This window comes from Pleurodeles waltl, chromosome 1_1 (genome assembly GCF_031143425.1).
Source record: "Pleurodeles waltl isolate 20211129_DDA chromosome 1_1, aPleWal1.hap1.20221129, whole genome shotgun sequence".
NCBI classification, from domain to species: Eukaryota; Metazoa; Chordata; class Amphibia; order Caudata; family Salamandridae; genus Pleurodeles; species Pleurodeles waltl.
In genome coordinates this window covers 623,574,668-623,601,476 of record NC_090436.1, presented here as the reverse complement: position 1 = coordinate 623,601,476, position 26,809 = coordinate 623,574,668, and the positions used below count along the sequence as shown (strand labels likewise).

Genomic DNA, 26,809 nt, shown 5'->3' with positions numbered 1-26,809 from the left:
TTTTTTTTGTCTTCTTTTTTTTTTTTTTTTTTTTTAGAGATGGGGAGCGACCCATCAGGCAAGGGTCGCTCCCCTGGGGGGCAAATTGTATTTAGACCATTTCTGCCCCCCTGGGGGCAGAAACCACTAGGCACCGGGGATTTGTTTTTTGGCGCCAATGTCACGCAGGGGGAGCGACCCCGTAGGCAAGGGTCGCTCCGGGGGGGGGGGGGGTGGGGGGGCAAATTTATTTTTAGGCCGAACTGCCCCCGGGGGGGGGGGGCAGAACACTCTAGGCGCCAGGGCAATTTTTTTTTTTTTTTTGTTGTTTCTTTTTTTAGAGATGGGGAGCGACCCATCAGGCAAGGGTCGCTCCCCTGGGGGGGCAAATTGTATTTAGACCATTTCTGCCCCCCTGGGGGCAGATTGGCCAATTTTAGGTCAATCTGCCCCCTAGGGGGCAGAAACCACTAGGCACTGGGGATTTGTTTTTTGGCGCCAATGTCACGCAGGGGGAGCGACCCCGTAGGCAAGGGTCGCTCCCGGGGGGGGGGTGGAGGTTGGGGGGGCAAATTTATTTTAGGCCATTTCTGCCCCCCCGGGGGACAGATCGGCCTATTATTAGGCCGAACTGCCCCCGGGGGGGGGGGCAGAACACACTAGGCGCCAGGGCAATTTTTTTTTTGTGTTTTTTTTTTTGTTGTTTCTTTTTTTAGAGATGGGGAGCGACCCATCAGGCAAGGGTCGCTCCCCTGGGGGGCAAATTGTATTTAGACCATTTCTGCCCCCCTGGGGGCAGATTGGCCAATTTTAGGTCAATCTGCCCCCAAGGGGGCAGAAACCACAAGGCACCGGGGATTTGTTTTTTGGCGCCAATGTCACGCAGGGGGAGCGACCCCGTAGGCAAGGGTCGCTCCCGGGGGGGGGGTGTGGGGGTTGGGGGGGCAAATTTATTTTAGGCCATTTCTGCCCCCCCCCCGGGGGACAGATCGGCCTATTTTTAGGCCGAACTGCCCCCGGGGGGGGGCAGAACACTCTAGGCGCCAGGGCAAATTTTTTTTTGTGTTTTTTTTTTGTTGTTTCTTTTTTTAGAGATGGGGAGCGACCCATCAGGCAAGGGTCGCTCCCCTGGGGGGGGCAAATTGTATTTAGACCATTTCTGCCCCCCTGGGGGCAGATTGGCCAATTTTAGGTCAATCTTCCCCCTAGGGGGCAGAAACCACTAGGCACCGGGGATTTGTTTTTTAGCGCCAATGTCACGCAGGGGGAGCGACCCCGTAGGCAAGGGTCGCTCCCGGGGGGGGGGGGTGGGGGTTGGGGGGGCAAATTTATTTTAGGCCATTTCTGCCCCCCCGGGGGACAGATCGGCCTATTATTAGGCCGAACTGCCCCCCGGGGGTGGCAGAACACTCTAGGCACCAGGGCAATTTTTTTTTTGTGTGGTTTTTTTTTGTTGTTTCTTTTTTAGAGATGGGGAGCGACCCATCAGGCAAGGGTCGCTCCCCTGGGGGGGCAAATTGTATTTAGACCATTTCTGCCCCCCTGGGGGCAGATTGGCCAATTTTAGGTCAATCTGCCCCCAAGGGGGCAGAAACCACTAGGCACCGGGGATTTGTTTTTTGGCGCCAATGTCACGCAGGGGGAGCGACCCCGTAGGCAAGGGTCGCTCCCGGGGGGGGAGGATGGGGGTTGGGGGGGCAAATTTATTTTAGGCCATTTCTGCCCCCCCGGGGGACAGATCGGCCTATTATTAGGCCGAACTGCCCCCGGGGGGGGGGGGGGGGGCAGAAACCTCTAGGCGCCAGGGGAATTTTTCTTTTTTTTTTCTTTGTTTTTTTTTTTTTTTTTTTTTAGAGATGGGGAGCGACCCATCAGGCAAAAGTCGCTCCCCTGGGGGACAAATTGTATTTAGGCCATTTCTGCCCCCCTTGGGGGCAGATTGGCTGAGTTTAGGTCAACCTGCCCCCAAGGGGGCAGAAACCACTAGGCACCGGGGATTTGTTTTTTGGTGCCAATGTCACGCAGGGGGAGCGACCCCGTAGGCAAGGGTCGCTCCCGGCGGGGGAGGGTGGGGGTTGGGGGGGCAAATTTATTTTAGGGCATTTCTGCCCCCCCCCCCCCCCCCCCCCCCGGGGCCGGCTGAGCTACAGGCCAAACACCACAGGTAGGCACCTTGCAAAAAACACCTCTGTTTTCTGTGAAAAAATATGTTGTGTCCACGTTGTGTTTTGGGCCATTTCCTTTTGTGGGCGCTAGGCCTACCCACAGAAGTGATGTACCATTTTTATCGAGAGACTTAGGGGAACGCTGGGTGGAAGGAAATTTGTGGCTCCTCTCAGATTCCAGAACTTTCTGTCACCGAAATGAGAGGAAAAAGTGTTTTTTGGGCCAAATTTTGATGTTTGCAAAGGATTCTGGGTAACATAACCTGGTCAGAGCCCCGCAAGTCACCCCATCTTGTATTCCCCTGGGTTTCTAGTTTTCAAAAATGCACTGGTTTGCTAGGTTTCCTCAGGTGTCGGCTGAGCTACAGGCCAAAATCCACAGGTAGGCACTGCTTTTTATAAAAAAATGTGATGTGTCCACGTTGTGTTTTGGGCCCTTTCCTTTCGTGGGCGCTAGTCCTACCCACACAAGTGAGGTATCATTTTTATCGGGAGACTTGGGGGAACGCTGGGTAGAAGGAAATTTGTGGCTCCTCTCAGATTCCAGAACTTTCTGCCACAGAAATGTGAGGAACATGTGTTTTTTTAGCCAAATTTTGAGGTTTGCAAAGGATTCTGGGTAACAGAACCTGGTCCGAGCCCCGCAAGTCACCCCTCCTTGGATTCCCCTAGGTCTCTAGTTTTCAGAAATGCACAGGTTTGGTAGGTTTCCCTAGGTGCCGGCTGAGCTAGAGGCCAAAATCTCCAGGTAGTCACTTTGCTAAAAACAGCTCTGTTTTCTGTGATGTGTCCACGTTGTGTTTTGGGGCATATCCTGTCGCGGGCGCTAGGCCTACCCACACAAGTGAGGTATCATTTTTATCGGGAGACGTGGGGGAACGCTGGGTGGAAGGAAATTTGTGGCTCCTCTCAGATTCCAGAACTTTCTGCCACAGAAATGTGAGGAACATGTGTTTTTTTAGCCAAATTTTGAGATTTGCAAAGGATTCTGGGTAACAGAACCTGGTCCGAGCCCCGCAAGTCACCCCTCCTTGGATTCCCCTAGGTCTCTAGTTTTCAGAAATGCACAGGTTTGGTAGGTTTCCCTAGGTGGCGGCTGAGCTAGAGGCCAAAATCTACAGGTAGTCACTTTGCTAAAAACAGCTCTGTTTTCTGTGATATGTCCACGTTGTGTTTTGGGGCATATCCTGTCGCGGGCGCTAGGCCTACCCACACAAGTGAGGTATCATTTTTATCGGGAGACTTGGGGGAACGCTGGGTAGAAGGAAATTTGTGGCTCCTCTCAGATTCCAGAACTTTCTGCCACAGAAATGTGAGTAACATGTGTATTTTTAGCCAAATTTTGAGGTTTGCAAAGGATTCTGGGTAACAGAACCTGGTCCGAGCCCCGCAAGTCACCCCTCCTTGGATTCCCCTAGGTCTCTAGTTTTCAGAAATGCACAGGTTTGGTAGGTTTCCCTAGGTGCCGGCTGAGCTAGAGGCCAAAATCTACAGGTAGGCACTTTGCAAAAAACACCTCTGTTTTTTTCCAAAATTTAGGATGTGTCCACGTTGCGCTTTGGGGTGTTTCCTGTCGCCGGCGCTAGGCCTACCCACGCAAGTGAGGTATCATTTTTATCGGGAGACTTGGGGGAACGCTGGGTGGAAGGAAATTTGTAGCTCCTCTCAGATTCCAGAACTTTCTGCCACAGAAATGTGAGGGACATGTGTTTTTTTTAGCCAAATTTTGAGGTTTGCAAAGGATTCTGGGTAACAGAACCTGGTCCGAGCCACACAAGTCACCCCTCCTTGGATTCCCCTAGGTCTCTAGTTTTCAGAAATGTACAGGTTTGGTAGGTTTCCCTAGGTGCCGGCTGAGCTAGAGGCCAAAATCTACAGGTAGTCACTTTGCTAAAAACAGCTCTGTTTTCTGTGATATGTCCACGTTGTGTTTTGGGGCATATCCTGTCGCGGGCGCTAGGCCTACCCACACAAGTGAGGTATCATTTTTATCGGGAGACGTGGGGGAACGCTGGGTGGAAGGAAATTTGTGGCTCCTCTCAGATTCCAGAACTTTCTGCCACAGAAATGTGAGGAACATGTGTTTTTTTAGCCAAATTTTGAGGTTTGCAAAGGATTCTGGGTAACAGAACCTGGTCCGAGCCCCGCAAGTCACCCCTCCTTGGATTCCCCTAGGTCTCTAGTTTTCAGAAATGCACAGGTTTGGTAGGTTTCCCTAGGTGGCGGCTGAGCTAGAGGCCAAAATCTACAGGTAGTCACTTTGCTAAAAACAGCTCTGTTTTCTGTGATATGTCCACGTTGTGTTTTGGGGCATATCCTGTCGCGGGCGCTAGGCCTACCCACACAAGTGAGGTATCATTTTTATCGGGAGACATGGGGGAACGCTGGGTGGAAGGAAATTTGTGGCTCCTCTCAGATTCCAGAACTTTCTGCCACAGAAATGTGAGGAACATGTGTTTTTTTAGCCAAATTTTGAGGTTTGCAAAGGATTCTGGGTAACAGAACCTGGTCCGAGCCACGCAAGTCACCCCTCCTTGGATTCCCCTAGGTCTCTAGTTTTCAGAAATGCACAGGTTTGGTAGGTTTCCCTAGGTGGCGGCTGAGCTAGAGGCCAAAATCTACAGGTAGTCACTTTGCTAAAAACAGCTCTGTTTTCTGTGATATGTCCACGTTGTGTTTTGGGGCATATCCTGTCGCGGGCGCTAGGCCTACCCACACAAGTGAGGTATCATTTTTATCGGGAGACGTGGGGGAACGCTGGGTGGAAGGAAATTTGTGGCTCCTCTCAGATTCCAGAACTTTCTGCCACAGAAATGTGAGGAACATGTGTTTTTTTAGCCAAATTTTGAGGTTTGCAAAGGATTCTGGGTAACAGAACCTGGTCCGAGCCACACAAGTCACCCCTCCTTGGATTCCCCTAGGTCTCTAGTTTTCAGAAATGCACAGGTTTGGTAGGTTTCCCTAGGTGGCGGCTGAGCTAGAGGCCAAAATCTACAGGTAGTCACTTTGCTAAAAACAGCTCTGTTTTCTGTGATGTGTCCACGTTGTGTTTTGGGGCATATCCTGTCGCGGGTGCTAGGCCTACCCACACAAGTGAGGTATCATTTTTATCGGGAGACGTGGGGGAACGCTGGGTGGAAGGAAATTTGTGGCTCCTCTCAGATTCCATAACTTTCTGCCACAGAAATGTGAGGAACATGTGTTTTTTTAGCCAAATTTTGAGGTTTGCAAAGGATTCTGGGTAACAGAACCTGGTCCGAGCCACACAAGTCACCCCTCCTTGGATTCCCCTAGGTCTCTAGTTTTCAGAAATGTACAGGTTTGGTAGGTTTCCCTAGGTGCCGGCTGAGCTAGAGGCCAAAATCTACAGGTAGTCACTTTGCTAAAAACAGCTCTGTTTTCTGTGATATGTCCACGTTGTGTTTTGGGGCATATCCTGTCGCGGGCGCTAGGCCTACCCACACAAGTGAGGTATCATTTTTATCGGGAGACGTGGGGGAACGCTGGGTGGAAGGAAATTTGTGGCTCCTCTCAGATTCTAGAACTTTCTGCCACAGAAATGTGAGGAACATGTGTTTTTTTAGCCAAATTTTGAGGTTTGCAAAGGATTCTGGGTAACAGAACCTGGTCCGAGCCACACAAGTCACCCCTCCTTGGATTCCCCTAGGTCTCTAGTTTTCAGAAATGCACAGGTTTGGTAGGTTTCCCTAGGTGGCGGCTGAGCTAGAGGCCAAAATCTACAGGTAGTCACTTTGCTAAAAACAGCTCTGTTTTCTGTGATGTGTCCACGTTGTGTTTTGGGGCATATCCTGTCGCGGGTGCTAGGCCTACCCACACAAGTGAGGTATCATTTTTATCGGGAGACGTGGGGGAACGCTGGGTGGAAGGAAATTTGTGGCTCCTCTCAGATTCCATAACTTTCTGCCACAGAAATGTGAGGAACATGTGTTTTTTTAGCCAAATTTTGAGGTTTGCAAAGGATTCTGGGTAACAGAACCTGGTCCGAGCCACACAAGTCACCCCTCCTTGGATTCCCCTAGGTCTCTAGTTTTCAGAAATGCACAGGTTTGGTAGGTTTCCCTAGGTGGCGGCTGAGCTAGAGGCCAAAATCTACAGGTAGTCACTTTGCTAAAAACAGCTCTGTTTTCTGTGATGTGTCCATGTTGTGTTTTGGGGCATATCCTGTCGCGGGTGCTAGGCCTACCCACACAAGTGAGGTACCATTTTTATCGGGAGACTTGGGGGAACATAGATTAGCAAAACAAGTACTATTGCCCCTTGTCTTTCTCTACATTTTTTCCTTCCAAATATAGGAGTGTGTGTAAAAAAGACATCTATTTGAGAAATTCCCTGTAATTCACGTGCTACTATGGTCACCCCGGAATTCAGAGATGTGCAAATAACCACTGCTCCTCAACACCTTATCTTGTGCCCTTTTTGGAAATGCAAAGGTTTTCTTGATAGCAATTTTTTACTCCTTATATTTCAGCAAATGAATTGCTGTATACCCGGTATAGAATGAAAACGCACTGCAGGGTGCAGCTCATTTATTGGCTCTGGGTTCCTCGGGTTCTTGATGAACCTACAAGCCCTATATATCCCCGCAACCAGAGGAGTCCAGCAGACGTAACGGTATATTGCTTTCGATAATCTGACATTGCAGGGAAAAGTTACAGAGTAAAACGTAGAGAAAAATTTATGTTTTTTTCACCTCAATTTCAATATTTTTCTTTTTCAGCTGTTATTTTCTGTAGGAAACCCTTGTAGGATCTACACAAATGACCCCTTGCTGAATTCAGAATTATGTCTACTTTTCAGAAATGTTTAGGTTTCTGGGATCCAGCATTGGTTTCATGACCATTCCTGTCACTGACTGGAAGGAGGCTGAAAGCACAAAAAATTGCACAAATGGGGTATGCCCCAGTAAAATGCCAAAATTGTGTTGAAAAATTGGGTTTTCTGATTCAAGTCTGCCTGTTCCTGAAAGCTGGGAAGCTGCTGAGTTTAGCACCGCAAACCCTTTGTTGATGCCATTTTCAGGGGAAAAACCACAAGCCTTCTTCTGCAGCCACTTTTTCCAATTTTTTTGAAAAAAACGAAATTTTCACTGTATTTTGGCCAATTTCTTGGCCTCCTTCAAGGGAACCCACAAAGTCTGGGTACCTCTAGAATCCCTAGGATGTTGGAAAAAAAGGACGCAAATTTGGCTTGGTTAGCTTATGTGGACAAAAAGTTATGAGGGCCTAAGCGCGAACTGCCCCAAATAGGCAAAAAAAGGCCCGGCACAGGAGGGGGAAAAGGCCTGGCAGCGAAGGGGTTAAGTTCATCCACCCTGTGAAGCATACCATGTTTACTGTATTCGTACTCAGTGCTCACTTTCTGTAAGCAGGCCTTTACTTTTATTTTTCCTTGTCTTGTCACATTTGCTATGCATTCAAAGGCAGAGGTCAAATGTCAGGCTCTGGCTTACAAGGGAGGAAGTTTTTTTCCCTCAGACTTCAAAGTGAGAGGCTTTAACTGACAGTCTTTGGGGTGTAAAAAGAGGTGGCTTCCACACACCCTCTTTTATTCTGTGTAGGGTTTTCTCACCTTTATCATCTGTTCTCCATGCCTCAGTCAAAGCTTCTGGGTTTTGCTAGAGCTGTGACACCTTTGGGTACTGTGTGGACTTCAAATGTATTTACTTACTAAAGGATTTTTCCAGCACACAACAACATTTAAATGCAAGTCAACTGTGTGACTATTTCAAAATATATCAGAATTAAGAAAGCACAGATCAAGACACTAGGTGATATCACTGTTTGTGCGCTGTACAGTTTTATCAATAAAACTTTAGGTCTATGCACACGTAGTGGTCATTTCAATTGAAAATGTGTTGCCTGTAATGTCAGTGACCACATCATGCATACTCTACTCTAGGACACAGTGTCCCTCCAAGCTACAACACTCCTCAGCGATGCTTTACAATCCTTCACTCTATGACCTTCGCTCTACAACATTAACTTTTAGCCATGCTGAACAGCAGCCCCGCTGGTGTACAATATGGCTAAAACACATTGGCAAAGCCAATAGCTCTTGCATAGGCGAGAACATGTTGGCTTTGCCTATGCTCGTTTGGTTACTAATTATGTCTAGGTGAAATCCAGTAACCAGCTGAAACAGAAACACCTTTGGATTCCTAAATAAGCTATAAAATGGGTGGAATCCCAAAAGTATTGCCTTCTGCCTGTAAGAGGGTCTGCACTTTTGAAGAAAGGTGTGCTCTGGTTTGTCCTGACTTACCAGTACTCCCCCAGCAACAGAAATAAGATAAAATGCTGCTTTCTCCTCCACTTTAGCTTTTTGCGTAGCGCAGGGACACACTAGCAATAGCCGTGCGCTTTATAAATCACACCATTCATCTCGTCTAAGTATGTACAGTAAGTCAGAGACACTTACCAGCGAACAGGTCCTGTCTCGGTTTGCTTTCTAAGGCCTGGGAATATCTTTACACAACAAAAGAGACCTGCGACTGACTTGAAGAGGAGAAAGCTATGCTGCCCAGCAGAGAAGCTGTTTCTCGCAAAAGTAGTTTCAGCCCAGGATCCACCCTCTTTCAGTGACTAAGAAACCGGTTACATCTTTAACAGACCTTCTCTTTCTGTATTTCGTGAACCAGCCCGATAACAGGAAAAAATACTTTCAAAAGGAGTACGTTCTCTGGCTCAACCTTACTAAGTTTAAAACACAAATGAGTGAGGTAATTTGGCTGCCACTGAAAACGGAAACCGTGTCTGTGGCTTCAAATTAAGAAGGGGATTGGCAGGACCTGACGCAATGGTACTTAAACGTACTGAAAAATACAATGGCCACAATCAGTGCGGAGTTCATTTCTTTTGTGCCTGAAGAGCTTATGCAGGGATGAAGTGCTGGGAAAAAAAACAGCAAAGAGAAGACCACCACCAATTTAACATTCCACCTCGTAACACTTTAGTTTTGCTCAAGATAAAGCATGAATAACTGAAACACGGGCATAACTTAAATTGAGAACATTTTAATTAAGACATGTGCCTGGCTAATATACCATAATAAATGTTATTTGGAATCAACAATAAAGTGCTGCATTACACATTACCTGAATATTTCTCATTTCTAGTCTTTCACTTACGTTTTATCAAGCCAAAAGAGCCCTTTCTGTCGCAACAGCAAAGCTTTTGTGCATACACTAAAAAAGTTACCTATAAAGCAAGATGTACATGACAGAGCCTAGATTTTTTCTGATTAGCGGACAGAAAAAAAAGGGAAATAATGCATGCAGATTATCCAAATTAATTCCAAACTGAAAGAATGGCATGGTCACAATGGCTGATGTCATGGTTAGACCTGTTACTGCGATACACAATCAGATTCTTTCTAGTCTGGCAAAGCACCAGGACACTAACATGCTCTCTGTTCCTAGTAAAAATAATATTGGGTGCTGGATTTTGGATTTCTGTGTTTTTATTGTAAATTGTGCGACTACATTTCGAATTGAGCAAACGCTAGAACATCTAATCACACACTGAACTGACAGCATAAGGAGGACTGGTTTTTAATAAACGTACCCTTCTCGTTTTGCTGCAGAATGCATTCTAAGGACTTAAATTTCAGGAGGGTGAAGGTAGTATTGTAACCAATAACAGACAGTTTTCCCAGCTTTAGCGCACCATGTCAAAAATTTAGTAAAACTCAATATTGTGAAACTGAAGTCTTCCCAGAAAACAAAAGCTCCAACAAAAAAAACAACAAAAACAGTGTTTCAGTTGTAGTCTAAGCTGCTGCATAGAAATATGTTGCCACACAACAGTCATGTCTGAGCCAGTGCATAGAGAAGGTAAAGCACTTATGGTAACTGCAACATCAATACTTCATAAAGCACGTACATTTTAGCAGTGGTCCATTCAAACAAAAGTTGGGGTTAAAATATACTAGCGGGAGAAGAAAGAAAACGGCCCAACTGGGTTTAAAAAAAAAAAATAAACTACAAACCAGCGATGAGGTGTGTAGCTAGAACCGAGAGATAAGAGGGAGAAAAAAAGAAAAGGAAAAAAAAAAAAAAAAAAAAAAAAACTCATTCCACAGAAAAACAAAAATCCCCACAAATGTAGCATAAACGAGCCTTTGGCAAGACAATTTAAAGAGTTGGAATATGGCATAGCATTTCCGAACAATGCACGTAACAAAATATTGTATGTGGCATGGTAATATTAAATATTGGGCAGCAGAGTATGCAAACTGATGCAAAGTATGCCAGGGCCAATGTGCATGAGGCAAACTGAACAAACGTTGGTATATATGATCAATAGTGCTTGAGTAGGAAACAGTCTGCCACCAGCTCATATTCCCTAAGCAGACATCATCTATGAAGCAAAACAAAGTCCTCCAGTTTTTCGGGGATCTCTTCCTTATAAAATATATTGTGTTTGACTATCACACGGGCAGCAAGACACTGTAGTGTGGTATGATTAATGGGCTGAATCAAATTCTTTGCTATCTCCTTTTCGTCTAGCAAATCACTTGCAGTTTGATTTTGCGAGTTTGTGGAGTCAAAATGTGAACCAGACTTGATGAGGAGATTCATGATGTCAGGATGGTTGTTAAGGGCAGCAATATGAAGAGGGCTGTTATCATCGGCGTCTCTAACATTCACATCTGCCCCACATTCCACTAAGATAGCGGCCACTTGTAGAGAGGGGAATTTACAAACAGGATAGCGCCCCACGCATGTGGTGTTCTTATCAACTGCAAGATGAAGGGGACTGAAGTCATTCTTTCCTTTTGGATGCAGCTTAAGAAACCTGTAGATGTTCTGTTTTTTTACATGGTCCTGTTCCGGGCTGCATGGAACTTTTTCCAGCAAACAAATTAAGTGCAAAATTATAGAAAGAGCTTTGTTTAACTGTATTTGGTCTGGGGGGCAATTAGTTTGCTTGACAGCCCGTTCTATTTCGAGGACACTTTTACACAGTATTCCCATAAGGTCGTCAAACGTAACAGTAGTACCCAGTAGGCCCTTTGCCCGGTCCTGTAACATGAAAGAAAAAAGTTCAGCAAAAGACAGCAAACTACTGGCAGTCATGGGGCTCAAGGGGTCCAAGTTATTTTGTTGCATATCCAAAGCGTATTTCCAAAGGTTAATACATCTCTTAAAATTCCCAGAGTCTGCGTAGACAGCACCTCTGTATCTTATGTAGTATGATGTATCCGGATGAGAAGGGCCAAGAATACGCTCTCTGATCAACAGGGCCTGCATCCGCATTTCATCAGGGTCTGCAATAAGGTTGTCCAACTCTTCCGCAGTATTTACTTCCTTGGCATAATCGTAAGCCATCACCAATGTTTGCGGGGTAGGCTTACAGATGATGTTAGTCCTATCACTGTACCTCATTTCCATTGCTCTTTTCCAATACTTTAAAGCCCCCAGGAGGTCACGTTTCTTATCCACAAAGGTGGCCCCTAACAGCTCCAAGGCATTGATGCGCTCAATGGTGCTTGTCTTTGGGTGTTGGGTCAGAAAGTCCACAATGTTTGTATGACCAGTGACGCTAGCAGAAAGAAGTGGTGTCATGCTGTAACCGTCTTTTTCCATTTTCGCTCCATATTTGAGAAGCATCTTCATGATGTCCAAACTTCCAGATTCCGCACAGTCATGCAGGGCAGTATTACCTAAACAAAATAAGACAGTACAGTTAGGAAACAAAGGGTCAGCTCGTGTAAATAAATAAGATAAATCAAGTAAAACAAACAAAACACCACAAAAAAAAAAAACATACAAATGATGCAACACATTTTATTTAGTTTCCGTTGTTTTGAGACTAGGGAATATAGAACAAATGTCAACATTCATCTCAGAGTGAATTGAACAATGCTTCAAAATATTTTGCTGACCAAATATTAGAAATAAAGTGAGACTAAAAATACAGAAATACAAACCTAACGTGTAGATCTGTTCATGGACAAAATCTTAGCACTCAAAATACACCCACAAAGGACCTTTCACAAAAACTGACTGCTAGTCTACAAGATAGACCTCTAGGCTACCGCTCCCCTTCAGCTCCTCATACTATTTTGAAAAATGTAAAGCAACCTGCAGAAGCTTTAAACAAATGGAAAAATCAGTCCACTAGAAGTGATTCTTTTTATGGACGTCAACACTTACATCCTCAAATCTATGAATACATATTGCCCATATGCAGTATAAAATTATGAAGTCGATGGACCTCGTGCCTCAACAGAGAAGGAATAGTAGTACTCCATTCATGATCCTCCCACTTCTTTCTCCTGGGATTCCCACATCATGGTCCTATACATCCATTTGCTGCTCCTTCCACAATTCTAAGTCTTATCAATCCTAGACCAAAATGTACACTACCCTAATTTGACTTTCTCCACCACCATCCTCAGAATATACTTCTTCCACACCCTGAACAGCTGGCAGTAACGGTTGACACTTCCCTTGTCAACTACCCAGTCTGGATTACCCACTACTTCTGGCAGTCTATATACCCCGTACTACCTGCCCTGCCAAACTTGTCTCTCTCAACTTGCCATGCTAAACTTTATTTGCACTCTTTGCCCGTCCATGTTCACTTTCTCCCTCACCCCAGTTTGCTCCTGCACCTCTCCAATCCACTGCAATTGTTTCATCTGTGCACCACCCCAAACGAACTACATCTGCTGCATTGTCACCACCCACAGCTTTTCCACCAAAACAATACATATGTTTGATTAAAAATGGTCTCTACTGTTAAGCCCCCCATTAACACATCAGAAGTTCACTCCCTCCATCACCAGCGTCTAGGATTACTCCAGTGACTTTGGACTGAAAATTTCTTCCACACTCAACTCTTTGTACGACGCAAGCATGTTGCATCTGTTGTACACGTGCATGGACCTGTTCATTCATTAGTGTTTTAATGCACAAAGTAAATGGAGTTCACGTTATATTAAACAGTGACAATGCTTAAAGTAATCCGGATCAAATTACTCATCTTTCAATAGGCCTTTCCACAGCCATATATAAACTGTATTGACAATTCAATGTGCCTGTCAGGAAAATCGGTAACTTGCCAAGCCGCACAAGCAAACTCCATAAACAGTTAGAATTTGCTCTATCAAAACCAGGCTTGGCCTGCAAGACAGCCTTTGTGAGGTTTGGATCGTGATGAGCAGTCCCAATTTGGTCAGAATGAAGTCTGTTCCAAGATAAATACTGGGACGGGGGCGGATACCCAGATGAAGCAGTGGGCGCAGAGGTTCAATCAATAAATCAGGATTTATAAAGCGTGGCTAATCATCCAATAGGGTATGCAGGGCTTGCAAGTCCCAGAAGCTATTCAAACAGCCGTGTTTTGAGGACCATTCAGAATTTCAGGAAGTGAGGTGATAGTCAAGAGGTGCATGTGGACACCAATAAATTATTTTGTTGTGTGTGTGTGTGTGTGTGTGAGGGGGGGGGGGGAGAGAGGGTGGCAGCTTACAGAATGTCACACAGCTCTTAGACAGTCAAAACGAGACAGAAGATGAATTCCCAAGCGTTGCATTCCACCATACTTAAATGTTTGGTTTATTTTTTTTGTGTGTTTTCTTATTATTTTTAACTAGCTTCAGAGAAACTGCCAGGAAAGGACTTCAATAACTGACAGAATTCAGTCTTGTAAATTGTTTTTATTATTATACAATTTATTGCATGTTTTAGGGATTTTTCTTTATTAATTATCCAAATTTAAAACACAATTTTACATTTATGGTCACCAACACGTAAAACGTCTAGCACTTTGCGTATTTTATCAGTTCACAAGACTATATTATTTTTCCCCCCAAAAAAGAAAGTCTTTGATGTCAGACATAATCACATAATAAACTTATATATCGGAGAAAATTGACCATTTTACCTCCCCAGAGGATAGAAGTAATTAGCTTAACATCCAAAAGGGATTAAGTGGGGTAGTCTGCATCATACAGTCAGTCAACATACCACATTCAACTTTGTTGATGTTTGATGGATAAAAGGAGAATATAAAAACTCTACAAGGTGGGACGGGCTATGCCTGAGGCAACAACAGGTGCGCGTTTGGCATGCAACTTAAATAACCTAGCTTCACCATTACCAGCCATTCAATATGAACAACGCAGCCACTGCGAAAACAGCAAGTGGCAATGGGACATGTAATAAAATAAAAAAATAAATCAATTTGGTTTAACATAGTACCAAATAAACAGCATCAAGCTGTTCCGTATAAAAAGAAAGATCACCATCACAACTCCCCTCATCCAACCTTTCTCCTCCATCGTCAGAGGATCACACACTGTACTTACTACCTACCTGGGTCACCGGGACCAGCCCAACCCAACCTTCACAACTTAAAGCAAATTCCCCGTGAAAGGTTCCCCGACGAAGGACATACCATAATGTTACAACTCGTGTATTTGAATGCTCAAGCTATAGTATTGTGCAACCTGGAACCCATGTCTCTGTGACTACTGCTAATAATGCTCAAACTGTTTTTCATGATTGTACATTTTTCCTTTTCAACACTGCTATGCTGACGCCTATTATTTCAATGCTTAAAAACCTCATTAAAAAGGCTTATGTAAGTCATCAACTCTGTATTTTTATATTTGTGCGATGGAGCCGCACAGATTACAATAAATGACAGTTTTTAATTAGTGACCCTGTTCGTTATACCCATTTTTCAAATCTCAACTAATTTCAGCCAGTAAAATAAACACCTTACAGTGCAACATTGTATCCTCTTAAGGAGTTCCTCAGTCCCAATTCTTGGCCGCTGTCTTTTGTTCCCGATGCACTCCAGAGACCTGTCCTCAAAATTCTCCTTTCCAGAGTATGGTAAGAAGTGGCTGCATTTCGTAATGGTAAAATGCAAACTTCAGTACTAGACTACATGGCCCTCAAAGAGCGAGCCGTTTCGCTGTGAATAAGAATAAACCTAAATTAGCTTCCTCTTCATACACCTAGGCACGAGAGAAGTACCTTCCGCTGTCACAGTAATTATTAAAGTTTAGTTTCAATTCCTCGCTTTAAATAAATACAAATAATATAAAAACAGAAAATTAACTTAGTCAAGCTTCGCTCTCTATTCACACAGCTTTCAAGTTCAGTAATAAACACGGATTTGTGATTTTTATTTATTTATCAACCACTAGCCATTTTAAGGAGAGTAGAAAACCAAAAGAGGAGGCCAAGTTCAATAAGCCTATAAGCACCGACAGACCAGAAACTCTACAACAATGGAATCAGTGGAAAGGGAAAGCATGCAAAGGAACTTTCTTCTCAAATTTATGATTAAGGCCTTCACAATAAGCAATGCCTATGCCCAGTTAGGATTTAAACATTAATTAAGTTAAACATTAAGAACTGCTAGACATGGCAAACATAATAGAAGTGGTTGCATACTGGTAGTGCTTTTATTAATACCGTCTACTAAGAATTATTCAATGGCTTTCTTACAAGTATAAAGTAAAGCACTGGAAAGCAGCAGTCTGTCAAAATGAGCAAGGTCATTATCAGGCTCCTACCTAGGAACAGGACGAATGACATCCTGAACGCATTTTATAAACCTGCAACAATGATTCATGCAGACACCGAATTACTGAAACTGTTAGCCCGAAGGGTGCAGGGAATGGTACATCTTGTGCCCTATCCGCAGTCTGTGTGGTTGGATTCCAACTAAGAATAGTTCAATTTATACAGATTACTTGCATTATTCCATGCTGGCAAACTGATTAGAAGCCAAAATAGTGCTTAGCTGGAGTTTTTTTGTTTGTGCAATCACCAACTAAAAATGTTTAGTCACAAATGTTACAGTGACTCAAGAGCCTACACATCAAAACATTTATTTTATTTATTTAAAGAGTTTTATATAGCGCTACCAAGACAAAAGGTTATCATAGCGCCTACGACATTGTGAAGACTATCAGTCAGTAACATTTCAATATAATTGCAGTGTTGAGTGCCGGACCATTCTATAGTCCCTGAGAGAAACATTTATAGAATGAGGTAACGTTTCCTGAGTGAGCTTGGAGTTATTTCCCAGAGGGTTAAGGAGGAATTCTTTAATTGTCTCTTGAAGCTCACAAAGGAGGAGTTAGTTCCGATATGTAATGGGAGAGAGCTTCAGACTAGGAAGGCACTGCCTGAGAAAGAGCGAGAGAGGTCTTTGTTTTTGGGGACGATGAGAAGTGTGTTGGAGGTTCTTAGATTTCTTGTTTGGCCTGCCTTCGAGAGTTTGGATGCGAGATGGGCTGGTTTACCAGTGTGTAGAACTTTGTGGGTGAGACAAGCAGTACCGTGCTTCGATTGGTAGTCACTGTAGATATTTTTCAGGGTCAGGGAGATATGATTGTATTTTTTTGCTCCAATGGCCATCCTTGCCGCTGCATTAAGTGTGGCTCTCAAGGGGGCTACGTATGATACCGGGGTGCCTGTGAGGGGCTTGAATGACAATACAATGCTGCCAATTACCACAGTTTTTTTTTTTCAACCCATATGCCTTTTTCCACGCAGGTAAGTATAATTAAGGTAAGTGTTACAAAACAGACATTCACTGGAGAAAAGAAAAAAAAAAAAAAAAAAAAAAAAAAAAAACAGGTTTCAAAGGGGTGTTATAGTTAGGAATCGGCATTTTAAAAAAAACGTAGACATTCACGGAGAACAAAAAAGGTAACGTTATAGTTACGATTCTGAATTTACAAGTACAAAACTACAGAAATTCAGCTGTTAGAGTTATTTCAAATAACTATAACTCACACCCCGACCCTTCACAGTTTACTCATCAATAGTTTTATTGCAAATGTTGTAGTGATAATATCAATGATGGCATAGAAGATGTTGTCAATGATGTGATATGTGGGGTAATTAGCTGTGCATGGCGAGGGCAATGTGATTGTTCCTCGAGCGTCTTCATTCTGGTAATATGAATTATTGTGTGGAGAAGACAACAAGAGTTCAGTCTCCACCAAACAAGGGTACTCCTAGCTAATGTAATGGTTTGTCGAGCATCTTCATCCAAAAATCTGCGATAACATTAGCCCTTGTGTGGGGAAGCTTAGTTCTCTGCTGGGATCCGCCAGGGGAGCCTCAATGCCCCTGTGGCCCCTGCCGACTCTCTGGCTCCAACGGGAACTGCCACTGCTCCTGCACGCAGGGAGCAGCAAAACAAATGCTACTCCCTGTGTGCGGAAGCAATCTTTCCAACTTTTTTCCTGCCCACTTGACAGCCGAAAAACGTGTTTTGCTCCCCCACAACCCCTCTTGTCCCGCTTGACAAATCACCCCAAAAAAACTTTCAAGACAGCAGCTGAAGTGAGTTTACTAATTGCGAAAAAGTTGTGGAGATTTGTCAAATGGCACCAAAGTTATTGGCAAAACACAAAATACTTTTCCTATGGAAACTAGGTTCTAATTATAACTACCACCCAATTCCCTTACCCACCCCTAAAACCTAAAAATAAATACCCACACCACCCAATATGGTCACCCACCCTTAAACCTTAAAAACACCCTTACTACCCAATTCCTTTACCGACCCTAAAAATAGATTATTACCCAAAACCCTTGCCCACCCCTAAACCGTAAAAATACCCAAACCACCATTTATCCCTACCGAAACCTAAAATATCTTAACCACCCAAAGATTTGGTTGAGTCTGTCAGATTCAGATTGCAGTTCAGAGCACCCAAGTTGTTTAGTCAATCCTGGACCTAGGAGACTGGTTGTGGTTGGACAGGAGAAGAACTTCTGTCTTTTCTTGGTTGAGTTTTAGGTAGTTGTGTGACAGCCAGTTCTGGACTTTTATTAGAGTGGCGTTAAGCTGGTGTAAGTCGTCCAAAGAGGTTATTTTAAGATAAAGCTAGGTGTTGTCCACATGAAGTTGGTAGGCGATGTTTGCTTGTCTAATTATCGTGGTGAGAGGCTCAATGTAAGTGTTGAAGAACTGAGCCTAGGGGGACACCTCAGGTGATGGTAGAAGTATTGGAAATGGAGTTGTTCATTTTAATTTGTTGTGAGCGGTTATGCAGAAATGAAGTGAATCACGACACTTGCTACCATCCATTGGGGAGTCCAAAAGCAGCTTGTGGTTTATTGTGTTGAAGGCCACTGATAAGTCCAAGAGGAGGAGCTGGCAGCATTTGTCTGCATCCAGAGATTTAGGTTTACCACCTGCTATATTCAATATAGCTGTTTCCATGCTGTATACCTTCCTGAAACCTGGCTGATGTTTCTCGACCATTGAAGAGTTTGAGGTCGGTGTGGAGGTGGTGCTTCCACTTGGTTAATGTGGACAGAATGGTGTGGTAATCAGACCAGCTGACGGGAAGGATGCTATCTACACAAGATTGAGCCTCTGTTGTGGATTTGCCCCTTGTATTGCTGGGTAAGAACTTTGCTGAGTAAGAGTTAATTGAAGGATTGAATTAGTGTCTCTTCCTCATCATTCCAATGGTAATTGAAGTAGCCTAAGATTAGGTTATTGGCGCTGGAGAGCACAGTAAGTTATCAGATCCTACAGGTGTTCACTGAAAGATGGTGTTTCATAGTGGATGGTAGAAGAGGTGACATTTTGTCACTTTATTGTTTTTCAGCGTTATAGTAGTGGTGAGATATTCAAATGTGGGGTAGGAGAAGGTGTCAGTTTCTCCCATAGTGATCTTGTTCTTGTGCACAATGGCTAAGCCAATGTCATGGTGGTCCTCTCCATCATTCTTAATGATGGAAAAACCTGGAGAGACTAGAAGGCCAAGGAAGAGGACTCATTTAGCCAAGTTTCTGTGATGAACGCAATTTCAATGTTGTGGTTCAGAAAGGCTTCAGCCAGCTACGTTGCTGACCTACAATTTATGAGCATGCAATTCGTATTACTGTTGCTACTGTGCTTCTGGGAAAAGAGTGCCATAGGTACTTTGATGTGCTTTGCTGGTGGCCTGGCAGTACTTTGAGGGTTTAGGTCTCTACCAATTCCAGTGATCACCAGGATCTTGGAGATGGGAGATGTGCACTTCTGTTTTAAGGCTGTATATTTGTTTTCACTAGATCTGTCACCTCACTCAGGGACATCTTGGTACTCATTCTTTTCAGCCTGTGAGATTGGTTATTGGGAAGATGTGTGCCAGCTATTCGGCTGGGTCTGAGACAAATGCAGGGGTTGTCTGGTGATGTTGGTAGAAGGGATGTGCTTGAGTTGAGCGTATCCAGCATAGGCTTTAAAGAAGTTGTTGATATGCTGCATTACTATAGCGAGTTGTCTTTCTGTGCAAATTAGACGTTCAGTTATGTCGATTGTGGGAATACGGTTTAATTGAGTGAGTGTAGAAGTGTTGACGAGTACGTTGTCATGAGTGTGGTGTTAAGGACTAGGGGGTTGTAGGACATTCGGAGTGTCGGTCAAGTTGCCATATGTTGTTTCCCTGGTGGGGACTTGTATAGGGTACGAGTTGAAATGGGGTACGAGCTTCTGGTGTGTTTTGTGAACATTTCTTTATGCACTGGGCTGGGGAGGTGGTGGGTGGGTCATGGATGGATTGTTGTGAGAATGGAAGAAGGAGTTGCATAGAGTTGTGAACATGGATTCAAAGGAGCGCAGGTTGAAGTCACTTGCTTAGATCATGACATTTCAGTTTCTGTATATTATGGTAGTGTTGCCTTTTAAATTGAGTGAGTTGGAAATAATCAGTTTGCAGCTGCATGGGATGTTGGAGGTATTTCAATTCATTGGGCGGGTAGTGTAGAAGATGAGATTGTTGTTCTAGTCTTTTAGATGTGTTGTGGTAAACGTCAGCTATTAGTGCTGCTTGAGCAGTCTATATTTGATGTTTTTGGTGGCATTAGCTGAGCAGTGTGGGGAAGAGGGATAAGTGATGAAGAGTGCAGACTGTAGGGTTTTTGGCCGTTGAGTTTTATACGGATGAACGGTTCTATGGTGGCATCTTCTATGGGTGAGTGGGACTGGTGGGATAAAGGTCATCCTCGTTCTGTCCCAGGATAGGGGTTACCATCGGGCCTGGGTAAGGGTACTTAGAAATCTTAGTTAGATAAGGGGTATCTCAAGGACCACAAAATCTAGTGATGAGATCTGTAGAATGAGGTCTCAGTGACTGCTGGGTTGCGGTTAGGGGAAAGGGTGTTGGTAAAACTATATAGCTTCAGTTGATAGGGGCAGTTGCCTTCTTAAGTTGGACCCTGGATTGAACTTCTTAATGAGTTAAAGCAAGTGAGGGCCGAATTTCCTGTCATTACACTGCAATACAGAGGCAGGGACTGATGACAGACCAATCCAAGATGGCCTACGTTGTGGGAGCTACAGGAGACTTCTAATATTTTCCCAAAGTTAAAGTGGTTCTGCCCCACCCATGAGGCAGCTCTTGTGAGAGAGGAAAGTAGAAATGGTAGTTTTCTGGATGCAATACGGAGTAGAATTCAGAGGAACAGCAGGGCTGTGCAACGGGGCAGTAGTAATGAGTGGCCTACCAATCCAAGATGGCAGCTGCTCACGCCAATAGGTAGGACCGCTTTTTGTTTCTACTGTTGTATTGGGATTGATATAGGATAAGTCTGCATCCACCAGTTGAGGATGTCTATGGAGGACGACGACAGAGCACTGGAGACACAGGTCACAGCCGGTTGGGGGGTAGAAAGTGAACCCCCGGAAGAATGCTTCGACATGTTAAAGTCAGCAGACTTACCTTCTGCGTAGATTCCCTCTAGCCTCTCCCAAGGGCTACATCACAGCCTTGCTCTCTCCACTCATGACAGGAGAGATGGAAATCGCACAACTGCAGGCTGTGTCACTCCCAGCGTCACCTGGATCAGCTGGGTTCATGGCTCCCACACCTCCCAGCCAAAATCGCTGTCGCTCTCAGTCAGAGGAGGACAGATCCTACAGAGTCAGCCCAGCAGGGCGCAGCGACCCAGGCCTGGACTAAGACCTGAGCTTGAACAAAGCCCCCTGGTTATTGTGCAATCCTCTGTTCAAGGATGTCATTATTGCTCTGGAATTGCACTGTCTCCTCACTGCAGCAGTCCACCTGGTGCCAAAGCTGTCCTTCCACAGCTGGAGTTCAGGAGGAATATTCTAGAGGCACCTCTCTGCTCCCTAGCCGGCCAGGGCCAGCAGTGGCACAGCGGTCCAACTTGACCCACCCAATTGGGGCAGTAGGGCATCCAGCTCCTGGTCAGCAGAACTTGAAGGATTGCGGGCAGCTCGTAGACAGTGAGACTCAGGGACGTGGGGGGGGGGGGTCTGGACTGCTGATCCCCTAGACCGACGTTACTCAAAGTACGGCCCGCGGGCCACCAGCGGCCCCACAGACCTACCTTCGCGGCCCGCGGACACGTACAAGAAACGCCATATGATAATGGCCGCAGTATATAAACATAGAAGAGGGCCGTGGAAGCATGCGCAACAGTGGCTTCTTTGCGCATGCTCCCGCGGCCCTCCTCTATGTTTACGTATGGCGGCCATTATTTCTGCTCTTTCCGCGACTATCCTGGAAGCCAAAGCCCCATAAAAGTCAGTGCTTGCAGCTAACTTTTACGGGGCTTGTCGTCTACTTCCTGTCACCGGCTCCACGTCTGCTGCCCGCCTGCCGTTCTACATTTGTGGCATCTTTACAGTGCTTTGAGTCAGGTAAGGCCCTTTGGATATTTGTTTGTTTTTAATGTAGTGTGTGTGTGTGTGTGTGTGTGTGTGTGTGTGTGTGTTACTGGGGTAGGGGTAAGGGCAGATTGCGCTGTGTGTGTGCGCACTGTGTGTGTGTTACTGGGGTAGGAGTGGGAGCAGATGGCGCTGTGTGTGCCCGCTGTGTGTGTGTTACTGGGGTAGGGGTGTGTGTGTGTTACTGGGGTAGGGGTGAGAGCAGATGGCGCTGTGTGTGTGTTACTGGGGTAGGGGTGAGAGCAGATGGCGCTGTGTGTGTGTTACTGGGGTAGGGGTGAGAGCAGATGGCGCTGTGTGTGTTACTGGGGTAGGGGTGAGAGCAGAGGGCGCTGTGTGTGTTACTGGGGTAGGGGTGAGAGCAGAGGGCGCTGTGTGCAGATGGCACTGTGTGTGTATGGCGCTGTGTGTGTTACTGGGGTAGGAGTGAGAGCAGATGGCGCTGTGTGCGCGCGCTGTGTGTGTGTTACTGGGGTAGGGGTGAGAGCAGATGGCGCTGTGTGTGTTACTGGGGTAGGGGTGAGAGCAGATGGCACTGTGTGCGTTACTAGGGTAGGGGTGAGAGCAGATGGCGCTGTGTGTGTTACTGGGGTAGGAGTGAGAGCAGATGGCGCTGTGTGCGCGCGCTGTGTGCGCGCGCTGTGTGTGTGTTACTGGGGTAGGGGTGAGAGCAGATGGCGCTGTGTGTGTTACTGGGGTAGGAGTGAGAGCAGATGGCGCTGTGTGCGCGCGCTGTGTGTGTGTTACTGGGGTAGGGGTGAGAGCAGATGGCGCTGTGTGTGTTACTGGGGTAGGGGTGAGAGCAGATGGCGCTGTGTGTGTTACTGGGGCAGGGGTGAGAGCAGATGGCGCTGTGTGTGCGCACTGTGTGTGTGTTACTGGGGTAGGGGTGAGCAGATGGCGCTGTGTGTGTTACTGGGGTAGGGGTGAGAGCAGATGGCGCTGTGTGTGTTACTGGGGTAGGGGTGAGAGCAGATGGCGCTGTGTGTGCGCACTGTGTGTGTGTTACTGGGGTAGGGGTGAGCAGATGGCGCTGTGTGTGTTACTAGGGTAGGGGTGAGAGCAGATGGCGCTGTGTGTGTTACTGGGGTAGGGGTGAGAGCAGATGGCGCTGTGTGTGTTACTGGGGTAGGGGTGAGCAGATGGCGCTGTGTGTGTTACTGGGGTAGGGGTGAGCAGATGGCGCTGTGTGTGTTACTGGGGTAGGGGTGAGAGCAGATGGCGCTGTCTGCGTTACTGGGGTAGGGGTGAGAGCAGATGGCGCTGTGTGCGTTACTGGGGTAGGGGTGAGAGCAGATGGCGCTGTGTGCGTTACTGGGGTAGGGGTGAGAGCAGATGGCGCTGTGTGCGTTACTGGGGTAGGGGTGAGAGCAGATGGCGCTGTGTGCGTTACTGGGGTAGGGGTGAGAGCAGATGGCGCTGTGTGTGTTACTGGGGTAGGGGTGAGAGCAGATGGCGCTGTGTGTGTTACTGGGGTAGGGGTGAGAGCAGATGGCGCTGTGTGCGCGCTGTGTGTGTGTTACTGGGGTAGGGGTGAGAGCAGATGGCGCTGTGTGCGCGCGCTGTGTGTGTGTGTTACTGGGGTAGGGGTGAGAGCAGATGGCGCTGTGTGTGTTACTGGGGTCGGGGTGAGAGCAGATGGCGCTGTGTGTGTTACTGGGGTAGGGGTGAGAGCAGATGGCGCTGTGTGTGTTACTGGGGTAGGGGTGAGAGCAGATGGCACTGTGTGCGTTACTGGGGTAGGGGTGAGAGCAGATGGCACTGTGTGCGTTACTAGGGTAGGGGTGAGAGCAGATGGCACTGTGTGCGTTACTGGGGTAGGGGTGAGAGCAGATGGCACTGTGTGCGTTACTGGGGTAGGGGTGAGAGCAGATGGCGCTGTGTGTGTGTGTTACTGGGGTAGGGGTGAGAGCAGATGGCGCTGTGTGTGCGGTGTGTGTGTGTGCTACTGGGGTAGGGGTGAGAGCAGATGGCGCTGTGTGTGTTACTGGGGTAGGGGTGAGAGCAGATGGCGCTGTGTGTGCGCGCTGTGTGTGTGTTACTGGGGTAGGGGTGAGAGCAGATGGCACTGTGTGCGTTACTGGGGTAGGGGTGAGAGCAGATGGCGCTGTGTGTGTGTGTGTGTGTGTGTTACTGGGGTAGGGGTGAGAGCAGATGGCGCTGTGTGTGCGGTGTGTGTGTGTGTGCTACTGGGGTAGGGGTGAGAGCAGATGGCGCTGTGTGTGTTACTGGGGTAGGGGTGAGAGCAGATGGCGCTGTGTGTGCGCGCTGTGTGTGTGTTACTGGGGTAGGGGTGAGAGCAGATGGCGCTGTGTGCAGATGGCGGTAGGGGTGAGAGCAGATGGCGCTGTGTGTGATAGACCGGACCCTGCAAGGGTAAGAACTGTGCTGCTGTATCTTTGTCTTGTAATGCTTAGGCACCAAGTTAGACCTTTGTTTGTGCAACCTCCAAACAATAACGCTTACTTTTATAACCCATACCCACCAACCCAGTACAGCCAGAGAGAAACCACCCACCCATGAAAACTACCACAAATCACATGACAATCCCAATATAAATCAAACCATTTGTGAAGTGTCCAGTGGGGTATACTTTTTGTGTGATGGGCAAACACCTTCAGCTTACTCCTCCTCCCAGGGGTGCGGTTGATAAATGGCTGCTGCATCTAATTAAATGTATCTTGTGATTAGGATAGGGATATACTCTGGAACATTCCCATTTGGCTCTTGTGATTAGTGTAGGAATATACTACTAGAGCCAGGGCTGTTGAAAATGTCTTCCAAGAATACACTTTTTTTTATCTGGCCCCTGGCATTTCGTGCACAGTTGATTTCTATTGCTGTGTGACCCAGCATGCTGAAAAAAAACAGTCTCTAAAAAGGGCCCCGTATACCATTCATTGGCCTCATTATCACTCTAGTATGCCTAGCAGGTTGCAAGCATAATTGCAAAAAATACTTTTTATAACATGGTTCTCTGGGAATCGGCAAAGGCCAGCATGTGTGTTGACAATTGTTAGATCACGGTATACTTTGTTTCCTTTTACACATCAATTTATATTACTATGGTGTTTTGCACAGAGGTCTGTAGCGAGACGCAGTGTTGGTCCATTGGTCGTGAGGCGGTGTCGGTCCATCGGTCGCTCGTGAAGTGTTGTCAGTCGTGAAGTGATGTTGGTCCTTTGGCTGTGAGGGGAAAATCTGATTCCTGACCCTTGATACTCATTGCAACAAACTCACTGAGACCAATGGCCTACAGTCCAGTTACCAAGCCTTGCAAACGACTCAGATCCATACAGAGTGAACACAGATCATTCCAAGCAGCATGGGAAGAAGAGTACTTGTTTGTTGAATGGCCAAAGGAGAAAGCTACCTGTTTGCTTTGCAAAGAGAAAGTAAAATGTTCTTAAGAGATATAACCTGGAACGGCACTACAAAACTCAACACGCAAGTTATAGTGAGAACTTCCCATTGCACTCACAACTGCGTTCAGCAAAAGTGGCATAGTTAAAGCAAACACTTCTTTCCCAGCAGAAGCTCTTCCTTTGCCAAATGAAGGAATCTGAGGCTGTTACAGAAGCATCATTCAAAATATGCTACCTGCTTGCCAAACACAAGAAGCCATTCACGGAGGCAGAGCTGGTGAAGAAATGTTTCCTTTCAGCAGCTGAAATTTTGTTTGAAAACTATAGCAACAAATCCAGCATTTTAAAAGAAATTGGTGCATTACAGCTATCGGATTCCACTTGTGCACGCAGAATAGAGGCAATGGGTGAAAATATCCAGGAGCAGGTGATCAAAGCTGTCAGAGAGTCACCGTTCTTCAGCATTGCCATGGATGAGTCCACCGATATAGGCGACGTGGCCCAGTTATTAGTTTGGGTGAGGTATTTGGACCAATCGCTTCATCCCAAAGAAGAGCTCCTGTGCCTTCTACCACTGCACACAAGAGGAGAAGATATTCTGGACAGTATCTGCAACTACTTCGAAACACATCACATACCACTGGACAGTCTTGTTAGCATCACAACAGATGGCGCTCCTGCTATGGTAGGCCATGACAGAGGCTTTGTATCTTTGCTTAAAAAGAAGCTCACTGGACAGCCTGTAATAGACTACCACTGCATTATTCATCAGGAAGTTCTGTGTGCAAAATTAAAGCATGGAGAACTGAATAACGTCCTAAAACTTCAGTGAAAATTGTTAATTTTATTTGTGCCAAAGCCCTTAACCATAGACTTTTTAAGGCTATGCTGCAGGATTCTGAAGCTGAATATACAGACCTCTTGATGCACACTGAAGTGCGATGGCTAAGCAAAGGGAAAGTTCTGGAGCGGTTCATTGCTTTGCTTCCTGAAATTGAACACTTTACAAACAGCAGAGGTCAAACAGTCCCAGAACTAAAGGATGTGAAATGGCTTAATGCTCCACTTTCTTTCAGATCTATTTGCACAATTCAATGCTCTTAATTTGATGCTGTAAGGCAAACAACAGCTTGTGTGGTCCATGATGAATGGTATTTACTCATTTGAAAGTAAGCTTGTGCTATTCAAATAACAACTGGATGTTGCTGACTTCACCCACTTTCCAAAACTGTTGGCTGTGACTCAGAGGTTTCCAAATGCACAAGAAATGCTGCCAACGCTAAATCTTGGTGCATGTCTTGAGGAAATTTCTGGGGAGATCAAAAGGCGATTTTCTCAATTCAGAACCCTCCCCCCCCTGTTCAGGCTGGTTGAAAATCCCTGGATGGTGAGTGCACGAAATCTTGATGCTGTTGAACTTATTGGCGTGAAAAGACCGCAAGCACAAATGGAGCTGATAGACATGCAGCACAACTCAGCTCTCGAAGCATCTTTTTTGGGGCAGGCACCAGAAGAATTCTGGAACACCGTGCCTTCTGACGAATTTCCTGTTCTTTTTACAGTGGCCCAGAAAATAATTTGTATGTTTGGGTCAACATATGTTTGCGAA

General features: G+C 45.9%; 1 protein-coding gene across 2 annotated transcripts in view; it reads right to left on the bottom strand.

Moving 5' to 3' along the window:
- Positions 1-9,605: 9,605 nt before the first annotated feature.
- The window catches only part of FEM1C (fem-1 homolog C), a 67,115-nt gene continuing 49,911 nt past the window's right edge, over positions 9,606-26,809 (bottom strand). For both annotated transcript variants that reach the window (XM_069226496.1, XM_069226497.1), the window contains exon 3: positions 9,606-11,828. In XM_069226496.1, the coding sequence (XP_069082597.1) occupies positions 10,519-11,828 (1,310 nt within the window). In that variant the 3' untranslated portion in view covers positions 9,606-10,518. The remainder of the gene's footprint in view (positions 11,829-26,809) is intronic.